Raw genomic sequence first — 27,562 nt, forward strand, 5'->3', positions numbered from 1 at the left:
TCAATATAATAGTGAAGATATATATCAATATTATAGTGATATATGGGAAAGACTGGAAACAGGTACAAAAAGATTGTGTACAAGTCCAAGGCTAATGGATTTTTACCACATGTCTCCATGTACATGTCTAATATTTTCATAAAATTTAAAAAAGTATATTATTTTCATAATATTTCAAAAAAACTTACTTTTTATGATGTATTGTAATTGCCCATTATAGAAACATTTTGTGATTTTTTTTCCTTCACATCTTTTTGGTAACAATTTTGGCAGTATATAATTATTGTATAGGCACTTCCCATGTAGCGCATCATAATCTCTCTTCCCTGTCTTCAAAACCATATTTTTAAGGAGCCATATAATATTTATTTCAGACTGGGTCTGTGTAAGAGGCCCAGAGGGAGGAGGTATGAAAGTGGGCCCAATATCCAATGACTAAATCAAGAGGAAGGAGTACCTTTTTCTTTTTTTTTTAAGATTTTATTTATTTATTTGACAGAGAGAGAGACAGCAAGAGAGGGAACACAAGCAGAGGGAGTGGGAGAGGGAGAAGCAGGCTTCCTGCGGAGCAGGGAGCCCGATGCGGGGCTCGATCCCAGGACCTTAACGACTGAGCCACCCAGGCGCCCCTGGAGTACCTTTTTCTAATTGGTCGGCCTCCTTTTGGCAATTCCACTACCCAGAGGAATGCATTTAAAAAAATTTTCAAACGAATGTGCTAAATGTGCTCCTGTATTCCTAATTCTTTTAAGTGGGACATATGACAATTTCTTCAACGAGATCCTCCATGTTGGACATTTTCCTCACTTGCATATTTCATCTAATTCTTGTCCAGCATGTTTAGGCCTAAGATTCTTCCACATTTTAGATTTGTTACGTGGCCTTGACTTTTTGGGGAGTAAGTCAAAAGGTACGAATACCTTTATGTCTTTATAAATGCCACCAGATATGTGGCTTTCTAAAATGACATTATCTTTGTTTCCTGCCACCTTTAGTATGAAAAAGTGGCCATTTCACAGCATCCTCCCCCAAAAGTGAAGTCATTAATTTTCTGAGGTCGCTTGTTTGGAGAGCAACCAGTTACTCCTTTAAAAAGCTTCTAACAAAATGTCAGATACTTTTATTCTTTCAACTGCTCCTAGAATATGTAAGGTTTTAAACGGTTTCTAAGTATGCTGACAGAGAAAAGAACATCTTCATAAATAAAAACTTGATGACTATTTCAAGAAAGTTTGATGAGGCTTGGAGCCCTTTTATTCAACCTTGATTAGCCAACATTTAAAAGGAGTTTGGCTTACACTTAACTCATTGTTACTGTAATATAAATGAAAGTTTTAGAACAATTTAAATACAATGACATGTAATTAAAGAGCAGTGGCTTGGAAAAAGTCATCAAACAATAGGTTAGAATTATCGGGTATTTTTATTAAACAACAACAGGGTATCAAGTTGTCTGGGTAATTGAGGGAGAAATTAGACTGAATGACTTTATTAGTTCTGGCCAGACATTAGGGGCCGTCAATTAAATCATCATTTACCTACCCTCTTCAAGACAAAATAAATAATTCTCTATTCAGCAAACCATTCATTCCTTGCTTATTCGGCCAAACAATTACCATCACGGTATCTCTGGAAGCAAACAAAATAGCAGAATTTATAGCATGTGGTTTACACGCGTTAAGATCGATTTTGCCAGCTAAGGAAAGGATGGCCCAAACAAAGGGAAGTGTTGAAAACAAACTAGTAATGCTAGGATGGGTCAGAGAGCAACACTTGGCAAGTTGTGCCAAATTAGTCGACCAAGCAAAGCACTCTATTGGGAATTGCAAAGTAGGAAGTCCTATTTTTGACTCTGCTGACCTCGGTGAATATTTCCTTGTTTTAAAAATGTGCATAATTCTTTGCTACCTGACAAAGAGGACTGATGAAAATTAATGAGTCTATAAACTGTTTTGACGTCTCTAGAAGCCCTTTCCAAATGCACACTATAATCCTGTATTCATATAGTTCATGGTCCTGCTCTTTGAAGACATGCCAGTCTTTATTAGTATTCCTGTGGCACCTTCTACCACTCCAAGTTCACTTTAAGTCCTCGTAAAATTAATTAATAAAATGACCACTATTTTAAGTGGGAGACTTGGCCTTCAGAAATGGTTTCCAGTCCCCATGTGATAAATGTTAGGGTATTAAGTTCCGTGCGGAATAAAGGGCAGTAGGTTCACAGATGGGGAGGCGGCGGACGGGAACGCACTCCGGGGCAAGTGCGGCTAAGCAGCGCCCGAGCAGCCCGTGAGCACTCTCGGGACTGCTCACCTCCGGGTCTGAGTTGGGCCCCCGGAGCCCGAGCCGCTCCGTTCGTCCCGGGCACCCGCGGGCCGGGCTCGCGGCGGCCCCAGCCGGGCTCGATTACTTTCGCCTGCGCGAGAAGCAGCACCGCCGCTTCAGCGGGAACCCTACGGCGGTGGCGGGGGGGGGAGGTGGGGCGACGACAACAAAAAGAAGTAAAGTAGGAGGAGATTCTCCCGGGAGGGCCCCGGCGGGCGGGGGGCCGGAGGCGGGAGGGCGGAGGGGGGAAGCGGCGGGCTCGTGGGAGGAGGCGGGGACAGGCGGAGGGACCCCGCGCCGGGAGCCTCACGCCCCGCCCCGCAGGAGCGCTCCGCCGCTCCGGCCGCGCGCCTCGCACCCCTCCCCGCCCCCGCGGCCCGCGCGCCGGGACCCCCGCGGGCCCGCCCCCCCGCCGCCCGCCGCCCGCGCTCCCCCCCGCCCCTCGCGCCTCCGTCCCCGCCCCCTCGCCCAGCGCCGCCCGCGCGCAGCGTCTCGCGCCGGCCCGGCCCGCCCGCCGGGAAACAGCCGCGAGAGCAGCGGCCGCCGCGGCCGCCACCGCGCCTTCTGCGCCCGCGCTCCCGCCTCGCCCCCGCCCTCGCGCCTCGTCCCGGGCCCGCGCCCGCACCCCGGCCAACGTTCTCTCGGGGCCTCCCCCGGCCCACCGCCCGCTGCCGCGTCTCCGAGCCCCCCAACCGTCGCGCTCTCCCTCGGCGCGCGGCCCGCCGCCTGCTTCCGGGGCGGGCGGACTGGGCGCCTGGTGCCGGCGGTCGCAGCGACAGCGCCCCCGGGAAGCAGAGGAGGAAGGAGAGAAGAGGTGGAGGTGGCCGCAGGCTGAGTCGCGGCCGGGATGTCCGGGCAGCCGCCGCCGCCGCCGCCGCCGCCACAACAGCAGCAGCAGCAGCTGCCGCCGCCACCGCCGGCGGCTGTGGCCCCCGTCTCCGGAGTCGTCCTGCCGGCGCCCCCGGCCGTCAGCGCCGGCTCCTCTCCGGCCGGCTCGCCCGGCGGCGGCGCGGGCGGCGGCGGCGGCTTGGGGGCCGCGGCGGCCGCCCTGCTCCTCCACCCGCCGCCGCCGCCGCCGCCCCCCGCCACCGCGGCCCCGCCGCCGCCGCCGCCGCCCCCGCCGCCCACCTCGGCGGCCGCCCCCGCCAGCGCGCCCCCGGCGCCCCCGGGCCTCGCCGCGGGCCCCGGCCCGGCCGCAGCCCTGGCGGCGGGCAGCAGCGCCGCGGCCCCCTTCCCGCACGGGGACTCGGCCCTGAACGAGCAGGAGAAGGAGCTGCAGCGGCGGCTGAAGCGCCTCTACCCGGCCGTGGACGAGCAGGAGACGCCGCTGCCGCGATCCTGGAGCCCGAAGGACAAGTTCAGCTACATCGGCCTCTCGCAGAACAACCTGCGGGTGCACTACAAAGGTACTGGGCGTGTGTCGTGCGGTGGGAGTGGGGCCACTGACCCGACGTGTCCTGCCGCCGCAGCCGACTCTCGACCCGCCCCCGCCCCCCTCCCGCCAGGGCCCGGTACCCTCCGAGGGGGCTCGCCGCCCGTTCCGTTCCGCTGCTGCGAGGGTGGGACCGGGGTGGCGGGGACAGGGGTCAGACTTGGGGAAGGCCGGTGAGTAGAATGCCCCTGGGTGTAATGGAGCTGGTAATCCTAGGCCAGGGGGAGGACACCTTGAGGGAATCCAGGATGACAGGACATAACTCGCTTTCTGATTTCCCTTTAAGATAAATCTTAGGGCTCGGATAGAGGAATCTATGGACCCGGAGTTGGGTTACATTGTTCTCCAGGTGGCGGTGGGTCAGGCGTTCTCTTCTTACGTAGGGCGAAGAGAGGCACGATTCTGAGGTATGATTTCTCATTAAGGGAGAGCAGGGATATATAGGGGGAGGGGTAATCAGTGGAGGATTTTGTCTAAAATTAGGCCAGAGATTGCCTAGGGGGACAAAAGGACAAGGGCCCCAAGTTTGGCATCAATGTTTCTTACTCGGCGCAACTGGGAGGGTAAGAGGTGAACCTCAGAAGTAGGTGTTTTTCTAGGGGAGCAGAAACCTACCACTACTGATTGGAAATGCCCTGTATTTACGTGCTGGTATTATATGAAGCCTAATTGAAAACGGATATCCTAAAATGTTATATAGCATTTTAAAGAAAATTCGCTTCTGTTTTACACCTGCCGTTAAAAACAGAAACAGCCTTAGGCTTGTGCTTGTCCCCCACCTCCCTCACCTACCTCTTCTCTGTTAAAGCTTTAAGCAGATCAGTTTTATATAAAATTATAAGTTGCTGAGAATTTTTGAAATGTAGCCCAAATTAATGGCGTGCATCAAGTTTACTGGTCTGGGAGAAAACAACATCAGTCTAATGTATCAGTCTGTGTGGAAACAAATCAGTTTTTAGGCCCCAAACCTGAAGCAGGAGCTTTTACATTCAAAGCAGCCTCCTTTTGATTGGCTACAAAGGAAGGGTCTTAATCAGATCCCAGTGACAGGGATATAGAAGGTATAAACAGTTCTCCGTGGTTAAATTCTTAAAAGCATGCAGGACTAAAATGTGAGAAGAACCTTGATAAATAAGTTACTGTTTAATCAGAAAGGAGAATGGCGACAGAAATCTACCAAATGATTTGGCTGGAAGGAATCACGCACAAAAAAAGCCTTGTTGAATATTCCTTTTTTTTATCCACAGATCCTGAGAAGTACTTTCAGTTTTAAATATTATGTTTCTTAATCTAAATGGTCGAAAATGACCTTTGTTTTCTCTTAAGTTAGGACATTTTGTTAATACTCTGTGGAGGCTATTATTTAATTTTGTGTTCTAATTTGTGTGAACAGTGCTGTGTTATGAAGTGTTTACTTCTCATCTGGCTACCGGAAAGCTTTTTGTTAGACTTGACGAAACTTTATCTTAAATTTATGGTCGATGGTTAATAATTAGCTTATAAAATCAGAGGCAAAAGATATGGAAAATTATTGAACAAAGAATCCTAGCTTTGCTGAGTCCTGCAATCATTTGTGATTTTAGGCATGTTACAGGACAGGCTCTCAGTTTCTTCCTCTGAGAGATGAGAGAGTTGAGCTGGATGGTAAGGAAATTTCTAGCTCTGAATTTCCGTGAGATCTACGATTTGTGATGAGAGCTTCTTTAGTACTGTAACATGCCTTGATTAGTTATAGTAATTCGTTTTGCATAAAATTATGATTTGGGTCAGAGAAAAGTGCATGTGTATGAAAAATTGGTTGGAGTTTGGAATGTTTATGACACTGCTGTTTCCATTATTTTTCCTGTTGGCCTCTTTATTACTTTTTGTTGTATAATACTAGATTCACTTTCTGGAAACTTCACTCCTTTATAAACATAAAGCATCACTTCTGGAAGAACAGATTTTATTATCTTTTTTTCTTTTTTCTCCCTCTGTCCTATTGCCCCTTTGTCTCTCCCTTCCCCTTGTCACAGACACAGTTCTTTCCCCCCCCTTCTACTGCCTCTTCCTCTTGTCTTGTTATTTTAATGTGTGTGTGGGGTTTTTTTTTTTTTTTCCTGTTGTTGTTCTGTGTGCCTTCTGAGTGGACCACACCAAAGTACTGGGCAACTCTGTCCCAGTAATAGGGGAAGGGAGCAAAGGGGAAGTGTTATAGGTAGTGGAGAATAAAACTTTGAAGTCACAAAATAAGAGTGAATTTTATTTAACATTTCATTGTGCCACTTTGATTTTTACCTAAGCATTTTCAGACACTTTTAACATTAAAACTGCTGTTCAAAGAATGTTTTTGCATGTTACAGAGTTTGAAAAGACTGATAATTATTTTCCAGAATGGTAAGGATTTTTCTTACCTTTGAAATAGAAATATCTTGGTTTCTTAATTGCTCTGAACATGCTCGGTTTTTAAAGATGTTATTCTTCTAAGTTGGAATTACTGTTTTTGGAAGCCATATGGTTCCTTAAATGATTCGAAGGGATTAATGTTAAACAATGCCAGACATGCAGACAAAGTTGATTGGATTGCAGAGGAAGAGCAGGGTGTGTATACTATATGCTAAAATTTTAAAAAGACCTTTTGCTTAGCAGTCACACACCAACTGTTGAAACACTCAGGCATAGCCCCTTTTATTTTTTAAAATTGTCAGCTTTGAATAAATACAAATGTGACAAGTTTAGACTTAGTTATAATGAGGACTTTATTCCACCTTAAAGCATTTTAATGCATGGATTCAATTAGTCCTAAATGTTTCAGTTACAGATTGCATTTTTCTATTTGTGAACTTACCACATTTGGATACATTACAAAGCTTTTTAATACACGCACAAAAGCGTGTTAGTGGATTTGGACAGGTTGGTGGAATTCTTATTTCAGTTGTGAGAAAGTAGGAGCACCTGGCGGCTAGATTTTCCCAGGCACAAGTAAGCCAGGGTTGGAAACTAATTTTCACCAACTCTAAATTTAGTGCTCTTGCCAACCATATAGTATTGCCTATTTCAATTTATATGAGTTTTAATTCTCTCTAATAGATAAAATCCAGTGATGACATTTAGAACTTTTTGAAGAATAGTTGACGTTAAAAGTACTTCCTATGGGGGAAAAATGTTGCCTGGAACACACGAATGCCATGGAGAAGTTCAGGCACCTTGATTCTACTGATTTAGGGCAGCTCACAGGAAACACAAGAGAAGTGAAAGTTAGAAATGATAGGTAGCTATGAACTAGTGAATTGCTCTTTTAATTGAAGTGTTATTAACGGCATCTAACGGGATAGCTGACTTTCTCGTGTGCCGCACTCCCATCCCTCTCAGTATCACCAGTCATTAGGCCTTTGACACTTCTTAAATTACTTACTGAATTTTTTGCACTTCTTGAGGTTAAACAAATATCTTAACAATATTTGCTTGCTTACCAATGCAAATGTCTTCTAGGAATTATGGGGAGGATATAAAAATGTTCCTTAAAATCAAGGAATTTAGGGCGCCTGGGTGGCTCAGTTGGTTGAGCGGCTGCCTTCGGCTCAGGTCAAGATCCTGGAGTCCCTGGATCGAGTCCCGCATCGGGCTCCCTGCTCGGCGGGGAGTCTTCTTCTCCCTCTGACCCTCCCCCCTCTCATGTGCTCTCTCTCATTCTCTCTCTCTCAAATAAATAAATAAAATCTTTAAAAAATAAATAAATAAATAAAATAAAATCAAGGAATTTAAAAACCAAACCGAGCTTTTCCCCAGGACCTCTTTGCCAGTATAATGGGAAATTTAGCTTCAAAAATGGTAGTTGATAGCTGCAAGAATTAAGTAAATCTAATAACCACACTTGTTTAAAAGTAGTAGTAATGATAATTCATGGAGCTGTTACTGTAGGGCGGGTATTCTGCTCTACAGTTTGTGTACATGCCTTGCTCTCCATGCGTTTATTCGACAAGCTTTTAGTGAATGTTTACTTTGTGCCAGGTTCTGGGCACTCAAAGGTGGTAAGATACTGTCTTTGAATTCAGAGAGCTCAAAGCAGGTAAAATACACAAGTGTAGTAAGGGAAGTGTTATAAAGAGCCATGTGGAAGACGGGAGGAGCATCTCTACCCCCGGCAGATGCTGGAAGTGATGAAGTTGGTGAGTCAGGGACAGCTCTTGGGAGAGATGAGGCTCGTGCTCAGGCTTGAAAGATGAGGATGTAGGGGAGGAGGTGGGGCGCTAGGCATTACAAGTGAAAATGCATAACTAAAAGCTCAGAGGTGAGAATTATTGTATATGTTTGGATCTACCAGAAGTTGTGGTGTGTTGGAATTTAGGAGTGTGTGACAAGTAGTAGCTGGGAAAAGATTGTGAGAGGCCTTCAGAATATTTTACTGAACTTAGATCTTATTCTGTAGGACATGAGGAATCATCGAAGGCTTTTACATAGGAAGTGACTGGCTCATATTTTATTTCTGTCATATTATACAACTAACTGGAAGATGGATTTAAGGGAGTACAAGACTGAAAATAGCAAACTCATTTAGAAGTCTGTGTAAGAAATAAGGACCTGAACTCGGTCAGTGGTGGGTGGAGCAGAGCACCCATATTTGTGATACGTTTTAAAGCGACACTGATAGGAATTGATGGAATGATGGAGAGAGAAATCAAGGATGACAGTTGGGTTTCTAGCTCTGTGAGGTTCTTGCAGTGAACCATGAATCAAATAATAATTGCAAGGAAGTATTGCAGTGTTTTTGGAGATGTGTAGGAATGGGAATCTCAGCCATATGATCTGACTTCACAGAAACCAGAAGAACCCAGAGAAGCCTTCCAGAAAGAGCAGGAACAGATCTTCTGGAGTTAAGGTGGCTCCAGGGATTGCAGCAGCTGGAGTTCATGACTTTTCACTTTTCCTAGTGCTGAAGTGACTCAGCTGTAGTTTCTGGTTGTTTTCATCTCTTTTCCCTCCTGACTGGTTTACCCTTTCCTTCCTATTCCAGATTCCTGAGGGACTTAGCAGACTGGATAAACTAATTGCCATCATTCTTAGTTGGGCAGAGCTTTTCATTATATGCTGTGGTGTTGAATTGGTGGCCTTCGTGTCAGGTGTTAACCTGTGTTGAATCAGCCGTAGGCGGGTTAAGGGTACTTATGAAATAGGAAGTACCCTCCTGGCGCAAGGAGAGTCTGGGCCCTGGTTCTTTCAGTAGGGATAGTGTGTGAGGCCGTTTCTCATGGGAGGGGTGGGCGCATACCATAATTGACCTGACCGTGGGAGAGGGGTCTAGGTCATGACTGATTTGGGAGTCACCTCTAGGTGGTGGCTGAAACTCAAGGAGAGGGTAGGAGAGAGAGAGTGGGTAAAGTGAGAAGAGCCATGGGCCAAAGATGGAACCCTGAGCAGGGCCAACGTTAAAAGACTGGGTGGAGTCCCAAGAAGGACTAATTAAGAGGTACCTGGACAGGGGAAGAGTGTGGTGTCACAGAAGCTGAGCAGAGGAGTATCAGAAATGAGGAAGTGACCTTTAGTGTCAAATGCAACAGATCGGTTTAGTGAGCCGGGCAGAGAAAGTTTTCCACTGGATTTGGAAATTAGATCATTGTGACCTTAGGAGAGCAGTTTGAATTTAGTGATGGGGGCAAAGATCAGAGTCAATAGTAGGGACCGAGCAGAGCGCGTAGCGAATATAGATTACTCTTGAGACATAAAGGCGAAGAAAGAGATTAAGCGGTACCTGGAGGAGGATGGAAGTTAAGGCAGGATTGGTTTTTTTTAAATGGTTGATAGTGGAGTTACGTTGCGCCTGGTGATTAGTTTCTAGTGTCGGCAAGGACGAAAATCCACACAATCAAAATTATCCAGGGGCGCCTGGGTGGCTCAGTTGGTTAAGCGACTGCCTTCGGCTCAGGTCATGATCCTGGAGTCCCTGGATCGAGTCCCGCATCGGGCTCCCTGCTCGGCAGGGAGCCTGCTTCTGCCTCTGACCCTCGCCCCTCTCATGTGCTCTCTCTCTCTCTCTCTCATTCTCTCTGTCTCAAATAAATAAATAAATAAATAAAATCTTTAAAAAAAAAAATTATCCATAAAAACCCCTTTGGAAAGTACTGTGTTAGAGACTGTTGTATCGTTTCTAAGTAAGTCTCGTTTTCGCTCAGCGGTGTGGGTAAAACTGAAGTGACATTATGTTAGATGAGAGTGTAATGTTAGTCTGATGTACGGAGTCCCAGTAAATGTGTACAAAATGTAACATAGCTTTTGACAAATAAAATTAATAGTAACCATACTTGCTTTTATTACCTTAACGTTAAAAAAAAAAAAAAAAGTTCATTATGTTCACTAGCAACCCCAGTGCATTATCGACCGTGATTTATAGCACCGAGGCCTGGAGGATTTTGTGGAAAGTGGCCATTTTGGGGACACTGCCCTTACAGATTGAGAGACTGAGGGGAAGGAAAGTAAAGAGGGCTGAAGGGTGAAGAAAAGCTTGGGAGGCTGACAGTGCTGGCTTGGAGGGAGGAGAGCCGTTCAGGAGAACAGGGCAGCCCTGAGGAAGAGAGGAGGACATGTGACTTCTCTGGTAATAGGGGGAAGAGGTGAAGATGGGTGTGCATACTGACCGCTTTGTAATAGAGTGCAGAGTGGACAGTAGCGGAGTCCCATTATATGATACAGTCGGTGAGGTAGTGTGCTCACTTATTCGGGGACAGGACCGAAAGCTTCGAGTGAGTGATGAAAACGTGGGCCAGCCATCGGGGAGAAGGAGGAACCAGCTAATGAAAGGTTTCTCAGTGTGTTGAAAGTAGTGGGAGAGCCCCGCTAACAACATTCGTTCATACTCGTGCCTATTGCAAGACTGTTGGATTTTATTTGGTAGAGACATACTATTGATCTAAGGCTGTGGTTTTGCTGGTTGCCTGTGGTGGAAGGATAGGCATGTGAGAGAAATATCAAGGATATTTTTAGAGCTCTTAAGTGAGTACCAATGTAACCTGTCCTGGAAGAGGAAAAATGGGGAAGGAGGGCGAAAAGGGGTTCAGGGAATGTTGTTGAAGAGGAAGTGTGGAAGCGAAATGTTTAGAAAGGGGAGAGGATAGGGAGTTGTGGCCTAGAGGAAGATACAGGCATTTCTGCTCCAATACCAAAAATGTGTTCCTGGGAAAACCTTGTGTTTTCCACAAAATTGGGCACTACAAGTAACAGGGCTTATGGGAAAAATCAGGCTGGAGCCAACCACATGAAACCTGTGGAACTTTGTGACCAGAGCACCACAAAAATAACAGTCCTGGTAAAATACAGGCCCAGTTCAATTTCCACTGGCCTTTGTGCCCAGCATCACAGGCTGCTGATCCTTCATAGCCCTGAGCCCTGGGGTTTGGGCTTCCTTCTTAGAGATGTAAATGCTTGACAGCTGTTTAATCAAAATCAGTATCTGATTCAGGGTTTAGCCCTTTTCAACTCCCCACCCCCTTTTCCAAACAAAGAGGAAAAGTGTACAAACTTCAGCTATTAGAATGGCTAAAGTCCAAAGGAAACCTGACAATGTCAATTGCTGGTGAGGATGCAGAGCGACAGGAACTCACGTACTGCTGGTGGGAATGCAGGATGATGCAGCTGCTTTGGAAAATGGTTTGGCAGTTTCTGACAGAGCTAAACATAGTTTTACCAGCAGTTGAGCTCCTACCCGGCTGATTTGAAAACTTAGGCCCACACGAAAACCTGCATGTGAATGTTCATAGCGACTTCTCTCATCATTGCCCCAAACAAGCAGCAGCCGCGATGTCCTTCAGTAGGTGAATGGACACACGGTGGTATATCCATACAATAGAATATTATTCAGCGATAAAAAGAAAGGAGCTGTGCATCCATGCGAAGACGCATGTGGATCTTCAGTGTATGTATTGCTAAGTGAAAGAAGCGGTCTGAAAAGATTACGTACTGTATGATTTCAATTACCTGGCATTCTGGAAAAGGCAAAACAATAGAGATGGTAAAAAAGATGAGTGGTCGTCAGGGGCTTGAGGGGACGGATAGGCAAAGCACAGGGGATTTTTAGGGCAGCGAAAGTATTCTGTATGATACTATACTAGTGGATACATCACACCATGTATTTATCGAAACCACAGAACTTTACAGCCATTTAGAGTAAGCTTTAATGTATGCAAATTTAAAAAAATTATTTAGGAGGGAGGGGCAAATCCCAGGATAAAATGCAGAACGTGACAAAACTATCTAGCTGTATTACAAATATATGAAACAGCCTCAGAGAAGAGGGGGGAAGGGTGCTGACGCAGGTAACTTTGGAAAGCAGTAGTCTAAAGAGAAACCGAAAGCTTACTGATAAAGTTGTATCCCATGGGGATATGAGTTAACAATTCGGATGCTGTTATACATGTATACTGGAATTGCACAGCTAAATGGATGGCGGATGGTGGGAGCTAAGTTTCTTATCATTGGCGTGGAATTTTCCAGGTAAGCAGAGAGAGAAGGTTCGAATGATCGGTGTGGTAATAAAGTTGGAGACCTCAGGATTAACTCATGTTTGATTTAATACAAACACGGGTGGTTACATATAGAAACGTAGACACACACACACGGGGTTTAGTAAACATACATGCATTTCCTGGCTCTTACCAATGAGAAAGCCTGAAAGCAGTGACAGCCCAGTAACAAGGAGCATACCTCGTAGCTAGATGCTGGGTTCTAATACCATTTGCCAGTAAAAGGAACCTCAGGGCTCCTTGGAGAAATGGCTGATTCTAGGACTAGGGCAGGAAACATGCAAGATGAGCCTCCAGCGTCTTCTGGGGCCGGAAAATAGCAAACAGAAAGAAAACACATAACACAGGTATGTCAGAGGAGCCAAACGAAAAGGTACCCAGAGGCTAATGGGGGAGGGGGCGGTTTGAACAGCAAAATAAAGTAGTATTGAGTTATAACACAAAGTATAAGGTAAATATGCAAGCGACGCATGGGGTCCATACTGATAAAGACAAAGAGGAAGTATCTTAATACTTTTTGATCGGTACTGGTTTTGAATTTTCCCCAGATGGCTCAGTACAGTGGCAGGCGTAGCAGATCCTGAAGCCACTAAACACGGGACACTAGGAAAGTACTTGTGGAGGTGCCCCAGGTTTTTGACTTAGGGTTTTTGTATATGGCTAGATTTTTCTCTTTACTTCGTTAATGTACCGGGAAAAGCTGTGTTAGGAACTAAATGACTTCTTTATTATGCTGACATCGTTCCTGTATTTATCAAGTAGATGTGAACTAATTTGTATTCAAGAAATATGTTTTGTAGCAGAACAGATTTCATTAGATTTTACTATTTCCAAGGTGGAATAGTTTCAGGTGATGTCAGAATCCAGAGTGCAGCTCCAGGAAGAAATGATTAAAGTTAGGGTAGGAGGTCAGTGGGAGTAATTAAAATGTGAGAACAATAAGATAATCACAAATAATTGGGAAGTGTCTTAATGTCATATGGGACAGATATGTGTTGCTGTGAGGGCATATAAAAAGGTTAGACCAAGTCAGAGAGGTTAGAGAGAGTCATTGAGGAAGGAAAACTTGAGCTAAGAGCTAAGGGATGAGCAGGACGTAACCCGGTAAGGAGGAAGGGTAGCGCTTTCCAGTTTGGGGTGGGGAAGAGTTTGGCAAAGACCATGGTCAGGCTAGTGTGGCCAGTTCAGGAAGGTGGTGGAAAGTGCTGGGGGATGGCCAGTTCAACAGGGTTTTCAGGAACTTTATCTTTTTCCTTGGCTGAATGGGAGACTGTTAAGGAATTTTAGTTGTATGGAGGAATAGTGGTACAAGGAAGACTAAGTTATATTTCCAGAAAGGCAACTGTGACTGCATGTTGGAGAGTGGAAGGGGTTTGGAGGTGAGCTTCATTCAAAGCCCTTTCCTTTCATTTAAAAGGAATCAACAGATTGTGAAATGAAAGAGCCAAGGTCTTGCTAGCCTTAGAGTTTTGAAGCAATAAATGTATTTTCTTTTTGAACCGTATAGAAAACACTTAACATTGAAGACTTTGTGGTTTTAACAGTTTATACTTTGGTAGTGTGAGGTTGTTTTCTGGATGTCACAGAATTCAGGTTGATAAGCTTCCTGCTGATGAGCATTATTAGAAATAGGCCCTTCACTCTGACATTACTAGTGTTACCTAGGAGTATGAATGCTTTTAATCTGACATCTCAGCTTTTTTCTAGGTCTTTACATTTAAGTTTTACTTAAAAATGAAACAAATCCTTTTAACCTTTATGGAATTTTTCTACAGTTTCTAGGTAGAGCATAGTGAATATAATAGAACCTTAAAGATTAATGATTATGTAGTTGTTGATACTTATTTTTGCATAAGGGGAAAATGCAAGGCACTTTGATTCATATATGGATTTAACGCATGATTCTACTAATTAGGGGTAAGTTATATAACATCTGTAAGAGTTTTCTCTCTTTAAAATGAGGTTAAACCCATTTCACAGATGTTGAATGAGAAAAATCTATACAGAAGCACTTGATTCTTTGAGTGTTTCCCCTCAAATATTACTTTTCTTTCTCTTTTCCCATAGAAGTAGCAAGAATAGGAGACAGGAATACAAGTGAAGTGATCCCAGAATGCTCATTGTAACTGGATCCTTCCTGTGGGTTCAGAGCTTGCACTGGATTTTTCTTGAATTTAAATCCCAGCCCAAATCCTGGTTTGGAATTCTCACACAGCAGTACGACCTTGGGCGAGTTTCTTCATCTTCCCTTAATTTCCTCAACTGTGAAATGATAATAAATAGTACCTACTTTTTTTTTCTTTTGAGTGCTAAACAAGTGAACAAATACAGTACTCTTTGAGCAGTGCCTTTCACATAGCATTAAATGTATGGTAACTATTGTCATTTATCATCATCATCATCATTATTGTTATTATTAAGAATACCTTGAGACTACCTCATCCCTGAAAGTTTTGGTCACTTCCCTTCTAGAAAAACCAAAACCAAAAATAAAAGCTAGTTGATTTAGGACTCCAGGGTTAATCAGGGTTTTCTTTAGATTTTTTTAACTGTCTAAATTTTTTTTTTTGAAGATTTTTATTTATTTATTTGACAGAGAGACACAGCGAGAGAGGGAACACAAGCAGGGGGAGTGGGAGAGGGAGAAGCAGGCTTCCCGCGGAGCAGGGAGCCCGATGCGGGGCTCGATCCCAGGACCCTGGGACCATGACCTGAGCCAAAGGCAGACGCTTAACCAATTGAGCCACCCAGGCTGTCTAAATTTTTAAAATGCATTTAGTTTACCTAATTAATTCCCAGGCAACTCAGTTATTTGAACACCTATTTACATTTTAAATGTCTGTTTTTAAAGAAGTGACCTATGTCAATCTGCAGATTTATGCTGTTTTTTTTTTTCTTCTGCTTAGCTTAGTGTAAATCTGTTACCTACATATGTTAAAGCAGTTGGGGGGGGGGGCATCTGTATATTGCTGCTTTTGTTTTCCTAACCAATTTTGTCACCTCCCAGTGGTCACCAGGCTGAGAACTTTTGCCCATAACCTACATACTTAAGACATCTGTGGACAGGTTTTCATGGTAATAGAAGGGAGTGGCTGAGTTCATTCAGTTTCTTTTGGGCCATGTGAACGTGTGCTAATTTGCATTGCAAATGTAAACTGTTTAATGATGTAATTTGATGAAGTGTATGGGAGGGGAAAGGATCGTCTCAGTGTGTGATGGTTGTTGTATAGCTAAGATACAGTTTTTGATTTAAAAGAAGGTATTTAGTTTTAAAACAGTCGTGGCAAATTTGAGAAGGAGAGGGGCGCCTGGGTGGCTCAGTTGGTTAAGCGACTGCCTTTGGCTCAGGTCATGATCCCAGGGTCCTGGGATCGAGTCCCGCATTGGGCTCCCTGCTCAGCAGGGAGTCTGCTTCTCCCTCTGACCCTCCCCCCTCTCATGCTCTCTCTCTCTCTCATTCTCTCTCAAATAAATAAATAAAATCTTTAAAAAAAAAATAGTTTAAAATTTGAGAAGGAGAATTTTTCTACCCATGAAGGTAGTGTTATAGTATGACTAAAGGATTAGTGACCTAAGTTTGTATTGGGTGAAGCGTATTTAACTAGAACACGGAATAATAATTTAGAGTATTTCTTCTCATGCAGTCCTTTTGGGGATTGTGGAGACTTGTCTTACTCTGAGTACTTTCTGACATGCTACTTCAACTTCTGTTTTTCTTCTTCTGTGGTTTTATGGGCATATTTTCTGTTGCTCACATGCTAGCTTTCAGGCTAATTTGTGTCTTGGGTGAGGGACAGGGGCGGTGACTGTGAGCAAAGGAAATCCCTCCAGGATTAGAATTGAGGAATAGCCATTTTAAAAAGTTTAAAAGCCATTGTCTAACTAACAAGATTCCCTAAAGATTTCAGGAGTGGTATGATGATACATTCCTTTCTTAAAAAACAGAGAAAGAAAATAAAACTAGAGATTAGATATATTTCTTAGTAGGCTGTAACTGACCAAAGAAATTTTTTGGATCAGCCTTTGTATAGAATTGATAAGAATATGTCCAAGAACAAACTTGAAAATTCGTTTTCTTTTTTTTTTTTAAGATTTTTAAAAAATTTATTTTAAGGGGCACCTGGGTGGCTCAGATGGTTAAGCGTCTGCCTTCAGCTCAGGTCATGATCCGGGATCGAGCCCCACATCAGGGAGTCTCCTTCTCCCTCTCCCTCTGCCTGCTGCTTCCCCTGCTTGTACACTCTCTCTCTGTCAAAAATTAAAAAAAATCTTTAAAAAAATAAAGATTTATTTGAGAGGGAGAGAGAGAGCATGAGTGGGGGCGGGGGGGTGGGACTGAGGGAGAGAGATAAGCAGACCAGACTCCCCGCAGAGCAGGGAGCTCAATGCAGGGCTCAATCCCAGGACCCCGGGATCATGACCTGAGCTGAAGGCAGATGCTTAACTGACTGAGCCACCCAAACTTGAAAATTCTTAAAGTAAGAAAGCTGCTTTGCCAATTCAATCTAATACAAAATTTCACATAAAAATATACCCTATATTTTATATACACATACACCCATATATAAGATGCTTCTGGTTTAAAAAATTGGCCATTTGACAAAAGAATATTGCTTGGGAATAATATAAATTACAAGCATATTTGGATCTAATAAAATTTAAGATCATATTTTCATCATGGGCTTCAAATGCATCCTTTTTTCTCTTAAAAATATAGTCTACCCTAAAATATTTAGTTTGGTGGGTTCAGTGGGTTCAGATTCTGAAAGTCTGTTAAACCTAGTAATAGTGTCAAGAGTCCCATGACTGACCCTGGGCTGCTTTGCCTCCTGGACCGTGATGACAGATGTTTCATTAGGTCTGTAGGTACTGGTGGGAGCAGAAATGCCTGTATATCATTCTGAAAACTGTATTTCTTCCTGAATTGTTTCAGATTTTCGTTGAATATCTCATCTGATTTTTTTTCCCCTTCCTGTTTCATATGCAGGTCATGGCAAAACCCCAAAAGATGCAGCGTCCGTTCGCGCCACGCATCCAATACCAGCAGCCTGTGGGATTTATTATTTTGAAGTAAAAATTGTCAGTAAGGGAAGAGACGGGTAAGTGTACATTTTGGTGGGATAAATTGCTTGCAGTCCTTGGGTAATTATTTTTGTCTTGATTTATCATATTTATGATGTAATAGGAAAATGGGAATCTCGGAAATACTGGTAATTGGTAAAGTAGGACCTGAATATTAATGCTGTAGCAGGTTGGATATAGTTCTGCTTAAATACTGGTTGAAGCTAATACTTGAGTTGGTGAAATAACCAAGTTTTTCTGGTCCGTTTGTCATGAAATTGGAGAATTGGAATTAAACAACAGAGAGACAGTGACTCATTTTCCATGCCTTGTCTTACACTGCCCTTTTCTGAATTCTGCTGAGAACTTCAATCTTCTCAGAGCTAGTTAACCAAGGCCAAAAGGGGATTCATACGTGTTTCACAGGGGTTGGGACTTAGACTTTGGGTTTAGATCAGGGAAATATGTTTGTATGCTCTCAATTGGAGGTGATTCCCAGGGATTAGGATGTGGTATAAATAAAAGCTTCCAAATGGGAATTCCATGTAGATCCTGGAACCAACTTTTATAGCATTGCTTTTCAGCTTGGGATCAGTGTGTAGTATGTGTGTGTACCGTCAGAATCACTTAAGGGACTATTACAAAGATAGTAGTTTGGGCCTTACCCTAAAAGTTCCTAAGTCACTATTTTCAGAAGCAGAGCTTGGGCAAGATAGGCATCCTTGAGTAAGCTTCACCAAAAATTTTGGTGCATATCTCTGGTTAAGAGCTGATTACCTAGAATCATTAGATCTATCCTGTGGTATTTTCTGATAACTTCATTGTGGTATCAGAGATCCTTTAAAGCATCCATAGAGTCATTAGTCCAACTCCCAAGATAAACTTACTGGGTGAGTTGGCCCAATTGAGTAGAGTTATTAAGTTGACCTGTATTTGAAGTGAATCACTTAACCTGTTAGTGCTTCTTCTATGTTTAACTGACAAAATAAGTATATTTAGTAGATTATTCCTCCTACTTTATTTGCTGAATATTTTCATTCTCAACACTATGGAAGGTAGAAAATGCAACCTTGGAATTCATTGATAACTTTTTACTGAACTGCCTCAGTTTTCCCAGGGTGATCAAGCCAAAGATAAAATCAGAGAAGACAAGCATAAAGTGGTTGAGAGACCCTAGATTGAAATAGGCACACGATTGTAACCATTTTTAACTCTACTGCGGCATGCGTACTCAGCCAGTTCTTTTTATACTTAAAATTATACCGTCAACCTCGTTCATGCTGGTGTTGCTCACGATGATTCCCCGGGTTCTCTTCACCTTTTCACCCTACGTGTTCTGTCTTTGCATGATCTTGACCTTCTGTTTTCATGGCTGCAAACACCCTGATGAGTGTCAAATCTAAAGCTGCATCTCCAGTTATTCCCTCGAGCTCTAGACCCATACATCAAACCCGATGTTTGCATTTGAGTGTCCCATGGGTATTTCAGTGTAGCTTGTTTTAAGTCTTTTTCTCAGCACCAGCTTGGTTAGTGGTTTCACTATTGCTAGAAACTTGGGAACTTCCTATCTCTAACTTACCGTGTCCATCTCTACGTCCTCCGCCTTAGGTTTGCTAATTTATCCCCTAGATTACCTGGGTGGTCGGTTGCTCCCTGTTTTACGCTTACTTCAGTCTGCAACTGTTGTCAGTGGTCTTTCGAACACAGCTGACTCCGTGTGTCCCTATCTTGAGATCATTTGGTACACCTGTTGCTTTGAGGCTGCAATCTTACACTTCTCAGCAGGGTCCAATGTGATGTGACTAACTGCTTTGTAACTTTTCAGTCTCATCTCTTTGTTGCCAGGATCCCTCATTCATCTTTTTTCCTTTCATTTTTAAGATTAGGTGATTTTTCCATATTGTAAACTGTATCATTTTTAGTGTGCAGGTCTGTGAGTTTTGACAGATGTGTATAGTCATGTCAGCGCCACCACAATCAAGATACAGTTGGTCTTTGAATGATACAAGTTTGATCTGCACGGGTCTACTTTATATGTAGACATTTTTTATAATTACAGTACAGCCCTGGAAATATATTTTCTGTTCCGTATGATTTTCTTAATAACATTTCCTTTTTTCCAGCTTTATTGTAAGAATACAGCGTATAATACATACCACATACAAAATACGCATTAACTGTTTATGGTACTGGTAGGGCTTCCAGTCAACATCAGGCTATTAATAGTTAAGTTTTTGGAACAGCAAAAGTTAGGATTTTCAGCTTATGTGGTGGCAGGGGTGGGGGGTGGGTGATCGGTGTCCCAGCACCACCCATTGTTCAAGGATCCCGTGATAAAACAGTTCCATCACCCCCCAAAATTCCTTTATACCCCTTTGTGGACGATTCTTCCCCATCTCTCAATGACAGCCATTGATTGTCTCTAGAGTTTTGCTGTTTCTAGAATGGCATATAAATGGAATCATAGTATGCAGTCTTCTAATTTTGGCATCTTTTACTTAGTGTGATACATTTGAGATTCATCCCTGTTGTTGCATATATTGGTAGATCCGTCCTTTTTATTGCTGATTGTATGGGTGAGCCAACCACAGTTTGCTTATCCACTCTTCAGTTGAGGGACATCTGGGTGGTTTCCAGTCTTTGGCAATTAGGAATTTAGCCACTATAAACATTTACGTACAGGTTTTTGTGTAAACTTGAGTTTTCACTTCAGTTGGGTAAATATCTAGGAGTGGGATTGCTGGATCGTGTGTTAAGTGCATTTTTAACTTTATAAGAAACTGCCAAATTGTTCTGCAGAGCCACTCTACTAGTTTGCATTCCCACCAGCTGTGTATGAAAGTTCCTGTTGCTTTGCCTCCTCAGTAGCGCTTGGAATTGTCAGGTTTTTTTGTTTAAAATTTTTAGCTATCATAATAGGTATCTTAGTGGTTTCTTGTTGTGGTTCTAATTTATATTTCCTTAATGACGAATGATGTTAAAGAATCTTTAATTCCTATCTGCCCTCCCCTTTTTAACAAACTCAGTAATTCCTTTATTTTGATTTTTTTTTTAAGATTTACTTATTTGAGAGAGAGCATCAGCGGGGGGTGGGGGGGCTCAGAGGGAGAGGGAGAAGTAGACTCCACCCTGAGCATAGAGCCCAATGCGGGGCTCGATCCCAGGACCCTGAGATTATGACCTGAGCTGAAGGCAGATGCTTAATCGACTGAGCCACCCAGGCCCCCCTTTATTTTGGTTTTAAATTAATCGTTTGTCAACAGCTGTGGAAGTGGTTAAGAAGTGACATACAGATATACTTAAAAATACTGAATTTGACAGCTAAATTGAATGGAATATTTCATAGGGCAGTTTTCATTTTGTCATTTACTCCACTTAAATTCAAGGTCCTTACACCTCATCTCCTTCCTGAGCGGTGGAAGCTCTAACTGGGGCATCCAGTTAATCTCCATTTCCACTTGGATGCATGCTTAGGCTTGAAGAAATAAGCCCCAGAAAATAGAAAGTAGGATGCTAAACAGAGTTGAATCAACATAAAGTGACCCCAAAGAGAGATGTGGAACAAACTTTTTAAGTTAGAACATACTCCCAAGGATCTGTTTTTAATCAGAACCGGCTATCTGTGAAAAACGCATTGGCTAGATAGCAGTGGAGTACCATCAAGTACTGTGGGTACTTCTCTGACTGTACATGCTTTCTCATATTTCTAGTTCTGTCTGCAGGCTCTTTCCTTCCTTCTTAAATTCACCTTCTCTTGTCCCTTTACCATTTTCCCAGATTAACTAATTACTCTTCAACCCTAGTTTAAAGATACCTTTTTGGTGGCACTTTCTCCTCCCCTAAATAGGATTATGCCTTTAATACGCTTCCTTTACATTTTGGCCAGACTGTAATTATAATATCTGTATGTTTCAATTGTCTGCCTACTGGTGGTATAAACTGCAGAATCAAGGGTAAGGGACTATTTTATGTTTCTGTAACTCCAGTACTTAATTGATAGCTAGCATTCATATGAATGAATAAATGAATGAATGAGAAACCGTACTTACCTCCTATGTATTCTTGGAGAAAACTGTTGTATCTTTGGCAGATCTTATTTATCCTTCTGGTACACTTTCTCAACAAAGTCCTAGGTCTAACCCCATGCTTTTGAAAGGGAAACGTGATTCATTTATGGAAGAAAAGCAAGTCATATTGCTAATTTTGGGCAAGTAATGTCTTTCTGGAGATGTATTTAACTGTATCAAGAGAACTAAAAATTGTTCCTAAAATCCCAACGTCTTTTTAAAGAATGGACCAGAAAGAGCAGCTGTTAGTCACTCTTCATTTGCAGTGATAGGTGCTCATCTGAGAGTTTGATTATACTCAATTTGAAATTTAATTAATTTTTTTTTTAAGATTTTATTTATTTGAGAGTGAGAGAGAGAGAGAGAGAGAGCACAAGCAGGGAGAGTGGCAGGCAGAGGGAGAAGCAGGCTCCCGCTGAGCAGCGAGCCCAACATGGGACTCGATCCCAGGACCCTGGGATCATGATGTAAGCCGAAGGCAGATGCTTAACCGACTGAGCCACCCAGGCACCCTGAAATTTAACTTTTTTTTAAAACAGTGTGTTTATCCAGGACTGGAGCAGGTAAATAAATATTTAGGTCCAAGAACTTGGTTTAAGATAAATTGGTCAATGCAGCAAGTTTCCTCATGACATAGCGGGAGTTGAGTATGAATTACCTCTTAATTTATCTGTGATAGGCATTATTTCTGGGTCTGCCTTGGAAAATTAAAAATATGACTATTCTTAATTGTTATTTGTACCTTATTGCCTAAGAAATAAGGCTTGAAGGAAGTTCTTTTCAGTGAGTGAAAGAAATAGTATATTTTGGGTTTTGCCTTGGATTTTGATTTAAATGAAACATAATTTTGTTTATGTTCAGGAAAATAAGCTTATTTATTGGGCCACAATAGCCTAAGTTTTATAATTAATTTAAAAATAAATTCTAGTGTGTTCCATAACAAAAAGTTAAATCATCTATCTATCACCTTGTCTGCATAACCTTTTTTAGGAGACATATTTATTTATTTATTTATTTATTTATTTATTTATTTATTTATTTATTTTTTAAAGATTTTATTTATTAGAGAGTGAGAGAGAGCATGAGAGGGGAGAGGATCAGAGGGAGAAGCAGACTCCCCACTGAGCGGGGAGCCCGATGTGGGACTTGATCCTGGGACTCCAGGATCACGACCTGAGCTGAAGGCAGTTGCTTAACCAACTGAGCCACCCAGGCGCCCTAGGAGACATATTTAAAGGCTATATATTTTTGTGTTCTTATTAATGATTGTTGACCATCAAGATGGATTTCTGAAAACAGTCTGTGTCTCATGAATCTACTTTCAGTGCAGGAATTTTGTTCAAGTTTTAAATTATACATACTAACACAAGCAGTGAAGATACAATTAATTTTAAATGTGAGAGGTGATAAATTTTTTATCTGAATATTTTTAGAGTTATCATTTATTATGAGTATGCTACTTTTAGCTTTTCAAGCAAAATATTGATGCCACTCTGCCAGTGATTCAAGAGAAACCAGCAAGTAATCCAGTCTCTGTGTTCTCTTCCTGAATTCTGCTGCTGATAATAAAGTGCAGTCCTTAAGAGTGTTCCTTCTGTGCTTGCTGACTTGCTGGATTCTTTCTTGGGGGAGTGGAAGAGAAATAAAGGCCCCTCTTCCTGTTTAGTTTTAAAAGGCTTTAAAAAAGGTCTTTCCTTCTGGTTTTGATGGGAGATAAGCAGCAAATGGAAACACAGTGAACAAAGGAATGGAAAAAATGAACAAAGGCATCAAGTAAGCAATGTATTTATTAACTTAGCAAATATGTATCAAACACGTATGATGTGTCAGGCATTGTCACCAGCTGAATATAAATACGAAATTACTTTATTCATCTCTGTCTTATCCATTCTTCCCAGTAGAGGACCTGACACTTGGTAGAAACTCAATAAATGCATCAAGTGAACTAAATGTGGGTCCTTGCCTGCAAGGAATGTCAAATTCATTGGAGGGTACAGTGGGGCAGGGCAAGGAGCAGACTTAAACGAATAACTCTGAATTAAGATGTACTCATCACCTTAAGAACAAGTGAGTATATGGGAGATGGAGGGGATAGTGATTTAATTCTAGCTCAAGGAAGCAGATTTATAAAGGAAGGTAGTATTGATAGTCCTAACAAACTGAGTAAGAATTTGAGAAGCTCTTCTGGGGGAAAATATTCCAGACTGTGATAGTGGTGGAAATAGTCTCAGGGGAGGAGTGGAACTCTATGATGTCTTTGGCCGAGGTCTGTGGCTCAATATTATTGGAGACTTGAGGGATTATAGTGAAGAGTTTTCAGAAGTGAGAGTGGAAATAGAGTCTAGAGAGAGCACTGATGGTAGTTCTAAGGTGGAATGCTCTATAGGGAATAGAGCGCCTTCAGTCTTTTTAGTTAGGGCAGTGATAGGATAGCTGTTTTAGAAAGTACTGACTGGGGCAGCGGTAGGGGGCATTGGATATGGTGTATGATGGCAACGTGAAAGATGACTAGAGATAAGATTTGGGTTATGAGGCTGGTGCCTAGGGATGGACTGTGATAGAGATTTAAAAAAATCATAGAGGAAGAGATGGTGGTTTAATTTGTTGGGTACCTATTATGTGCTAGGAACCTAAGATTTATAAGGACAGATTGGCTGAGACAGGGTCCCTGCCCTCCAGAAGTTCTCAGGTAAGAAGGGACATGGACATGTCAATAAGTTACTAAATATATATAATGTTTATATATATATACATATATATATATAATAATAGATATATTAACAAACTGGAAAAGTATGATCAAGTGACCAACTGTATTGGAAGATGACATGGGAAGCCTCCATAGAAAGCTTGCTGATAGTTATGGAAAAAGAAAGTTAAAGCTGAGTCTCTCACTTCCCTGTCCTTTAGCCCTCATTTACCTTCCTTAGACTAATTTCCTAAAGATCCCCCAGAGATCGTCTATGAGCAGTTTTTAAAGATGAATAGCTGTTTTAGAAGCTGATTACTTTTGCCAAGAAATATAGTGAAGGACTTTGGGATTAGACAGATGGAGATTCAAATATTGGGTCTGCCTGCACTATGTTTTGTGGGAGGATTATGTGTATATATGATTGTGAAGGGACTTCTGATACTAATGGGCATTGTCCTTTGTCTTTAAGGTGCTAGTTTTAAGCAAGGGAATGTGATAATGCTTGGATTTGCATTTTACAGAGGTTATTCTGATGGTAATACAGAAAATAAGAGGTCTGAGACAGACATCAAGAGGACCAGTGGGCTATTATGATTTTAAATTGAGGGCTTAATCTGTGTAGAAGAGTAGGTGAGGAACTGTGATAGCTATTTAGGACATGAAAGAAAAAAAAAAAACCCTACCTTAATTGGGAGGTGGAAGTGGCGAGGGTGGCTGTTGAGAGAGAAAGACTTAAGGATAACCTCCAGGTCTCTGGAGACTAAACAAAATAAAAAATACTGGAGGGAAGTGGGACTTTGAAGTTGCAGATGAGGGGAACAATGTTTGAATTGCTCTGGGACATCCAGATGATTAATAGTAAAGCATTGGGTTTTTGGAGAGAGAGCAGAGCTATAGGTGGATTTTGGAGTCATCAGAATGGGAGTTGTTAAAGCCATAGGGATCGATGTGATCAGTCACCCAAGTATGTAGCATAAAGAAATGCCTAGGACAGACACTTGAAACGCCATATTTATTGGATACATAGGAGGAAAAATATCTAGCTGAAGATTCTAAGCAGGAATGGTCCGAGAGAAGGGAGGTTGGAGAGTGTGTTGTGTCAGAAGCCAAGGAAGTCAGTAAAAAGAACTTAAGTGTCCACTTGTTTGTCACTTAGGATACTGTTAATCCTTGTTATAGCGATTACCTTGAAGTTGGGGTGGAAGCCGGCGTGGTATGTCAGATACAGAGGTGAAGAATGGAAACGGTGGAGCTAGCGACCGCACAGCTGTATTGCTATTGTGGGAAACAATAATTCTCTATCCATTCAACAAAATAATATGCTGCTAATTGAAAAATTCAGAGTACAGAAAAAAATACGAGGAAAATTATAATCTTATATAATTGCTACTAGTAATTCAACTTGTTTCCTTCCAGTTTTTATAGATGTACTTTTTTATATTTTAAATGTAATTATTCTCTACTTACTGGTTTTTGCATTGTTTTATTATTGATATATGTACTTATCATTACATATTTCTTGCATAGTTATAAGCATTTTCCTATAAGATTAAAAGCCCCAAACATCTTTTTTCTTTTTCCTTTACTTTTTGGCTGCAACATATTTTGTCATACCTATATTAAGGCACATCCATAGCTATTTTATTGTTATTTAAGTAAACTCCTTTCACAATACAAATAATTTTTATGCATGAAATCTTTCTCTGTTTCCTTGGGAAAGATTTCTTGAAGTAGAATTATCCTCTCAAAGGAAAAGATAAGCACATTTTTAAGACTTGCGATACAGTGGCCAACTTGCTCTCCAGAAAGATGAGCCCAACTTCCTTCTGGGTGGGAGAAACTTGGTTGTATGAGTCAGTTGATGAGGAGTCACTAGTGAGTCCGAAGAAGGATTGAGGAGGTGAATTCCTTTGCTAAGGGAGTGGAGTTGGGGATTTTAAATAAATTAGGAATATGGGCTGGAGTGTGGAATTGACTGGAACATAAATATCTCTACTTCGGGAAGCCTTCCTTGACAACCTTTCTTCCTCCCAGCTAGGTTAGGCTCCTCTTAGCTGTTCTTATGGCCCCTTGTACTGCCCCTTCCTAGCATCTTGTCGTGTTCATAGTTATTTATTTAAGGTCTGTCTTCCCTGTGAGAATGTCAGCTCCATGAGAGCACAGACTTTTCACAGCTTAATCTGTGTTGTCCCTCTACATAAGTACTTAGTAAACATTCACTGATCAGAAAAGTAAAAGTATTGAGGAACTATGAAATTTAAAACCCGGAATTTGTTGTGACAGCAGTTCACATAGGTAATATCATTTTTCTCTGTGTACTCAGCTGATGAGGGAGGAAAGCTGAATTGTGTGATTGGTGAAGGATGGGAACTGAGAGGTTAGGTAAATTAGAAGAACAGTTATAGATTGAGGTTACTGGCAAGGGAATATGGAAATGGCCAGTTTTAGTTCAGGCTGGGTAATGAAATGAACTCAGTAAGGAGCTGATAAACTCAAGACAAAATGGAGAGATGAACTTATTGCTGTCTTGAGTGAGGTTTAAGAAGAGGATTTCTTTTTTTTTTTTCATTTTACTTTATTATGTTATGTTAATCACCATACATTACATCATTAGTTTTTGATGTAGTGTTCCATGATTCATTGTTTGCGTATAACACCCAGTGCTCCATTCAATATGTGCCCTCCTTAATACCCATTACCAGGCTAACCCATCCCCCCAACCCCCCGCCCCTCTAGAACCCTCAGTTTGTTTCTCAGAGTCCATAGTCTCTCATGGTTCATCTCCCCCTCTGACTCGCCCCCTTCCTTTTTCCCTTCCTACTATCTTCTTCTTTTTTTTTTTTTTTTTTTTAACATATAATGTATTATTTATTTCAGAGGTACAGGTCTGTGATTCATCAGTCTTACACAATTCACAGCGCTCACCATAGTACTTACCCTCCCCAATGTCCATCACCCAGCCACTCCATCCCTCCTACCCCCCAGCACTCCACAACCCTCAGTTTGTTTCCTGAGATTAAGAATTCCTCATATCAGTGAGGTCATATGATATATGTATTTCTCTGATTGACTTATTTCACTTAGCATAATACCCTCTAGTTCCATCCACATTCTTGGAAATGGCAAGATTTCGGGGGTTTTTTTGTTTTGTTTTGTTTTGTTTTATGGCTGCATAATATTCCATTGTAAATATGTACCACATCTTCTTTATCCATTCATCTGTTGATGGACATCTTGGCTCTTTCCATAGTTTGGCTATTGTGGACATTGCTCCTGTAAACATTGGGGTGCCCGTAGCCCTTCAGATCATTACATTTGTATCTTTGGGGTAAATACCCAGTAGTAACAATTGCTGGGTCGTAGGGTAGCTCTATTTTCAACTTTTTGAGGAACCTCCATACTGTTTTCCAGAGTGGCTGCACCAGCTTGCATTCCCACCAACAGTGTAGGAGGGTTCCCCTTTCTCTGCATCCTCGCCAACATCTGTCGTTTC

At 42.2% G+C, this 27,562-nt stretch overlaps 1 protein-coding gene across 1 annotated transcript in view; it reads left to right on the forward strand.

Annotated features, from left to right (window-relative positions):
- Window positions 1-3,040: 3,040 nt before the first annotated feature.
- The window catches only part of RANBP9 (RAN binding protein 9), a 91,891-nt gene continuing 67,369 nt past the window's right edge, over window positions 3,041-27,562 (forward strand). The window contains exons 1-2 of the mRNA XM_045866351.3: window positions 3,041-3,731; window positions 17,237-17,348. Coding sequence (XP_045722307.1) covers window positions 3,173-3,731; window positions 17,237-17,348 — 671 coding nt within the window. The 5' untranslated portion in view covers window positions 3,041-3,172. The remainder of the gene's footprint in view (window positions 3,732-17,236; window positions 17,349-27,562) is intronic.

Source organism: Mirounga angustirostris, unplaced genomic scaffold, assembly GCF_029215605.1.
Source record: "Mirounga angustirostris isolate CCGP_5_RB_7025 unplaced genomic scaffold, mMirAng1.0.hap1 SCAF_8, whole genome shotgun sequence".
Taxonomy (NCBI): domain Eukaryota; kingdom Metazoa; phylum Chordata; class Mammalia; order Carnivora; family Phocidae; genus Mirounga; species Mirounga angustirostris.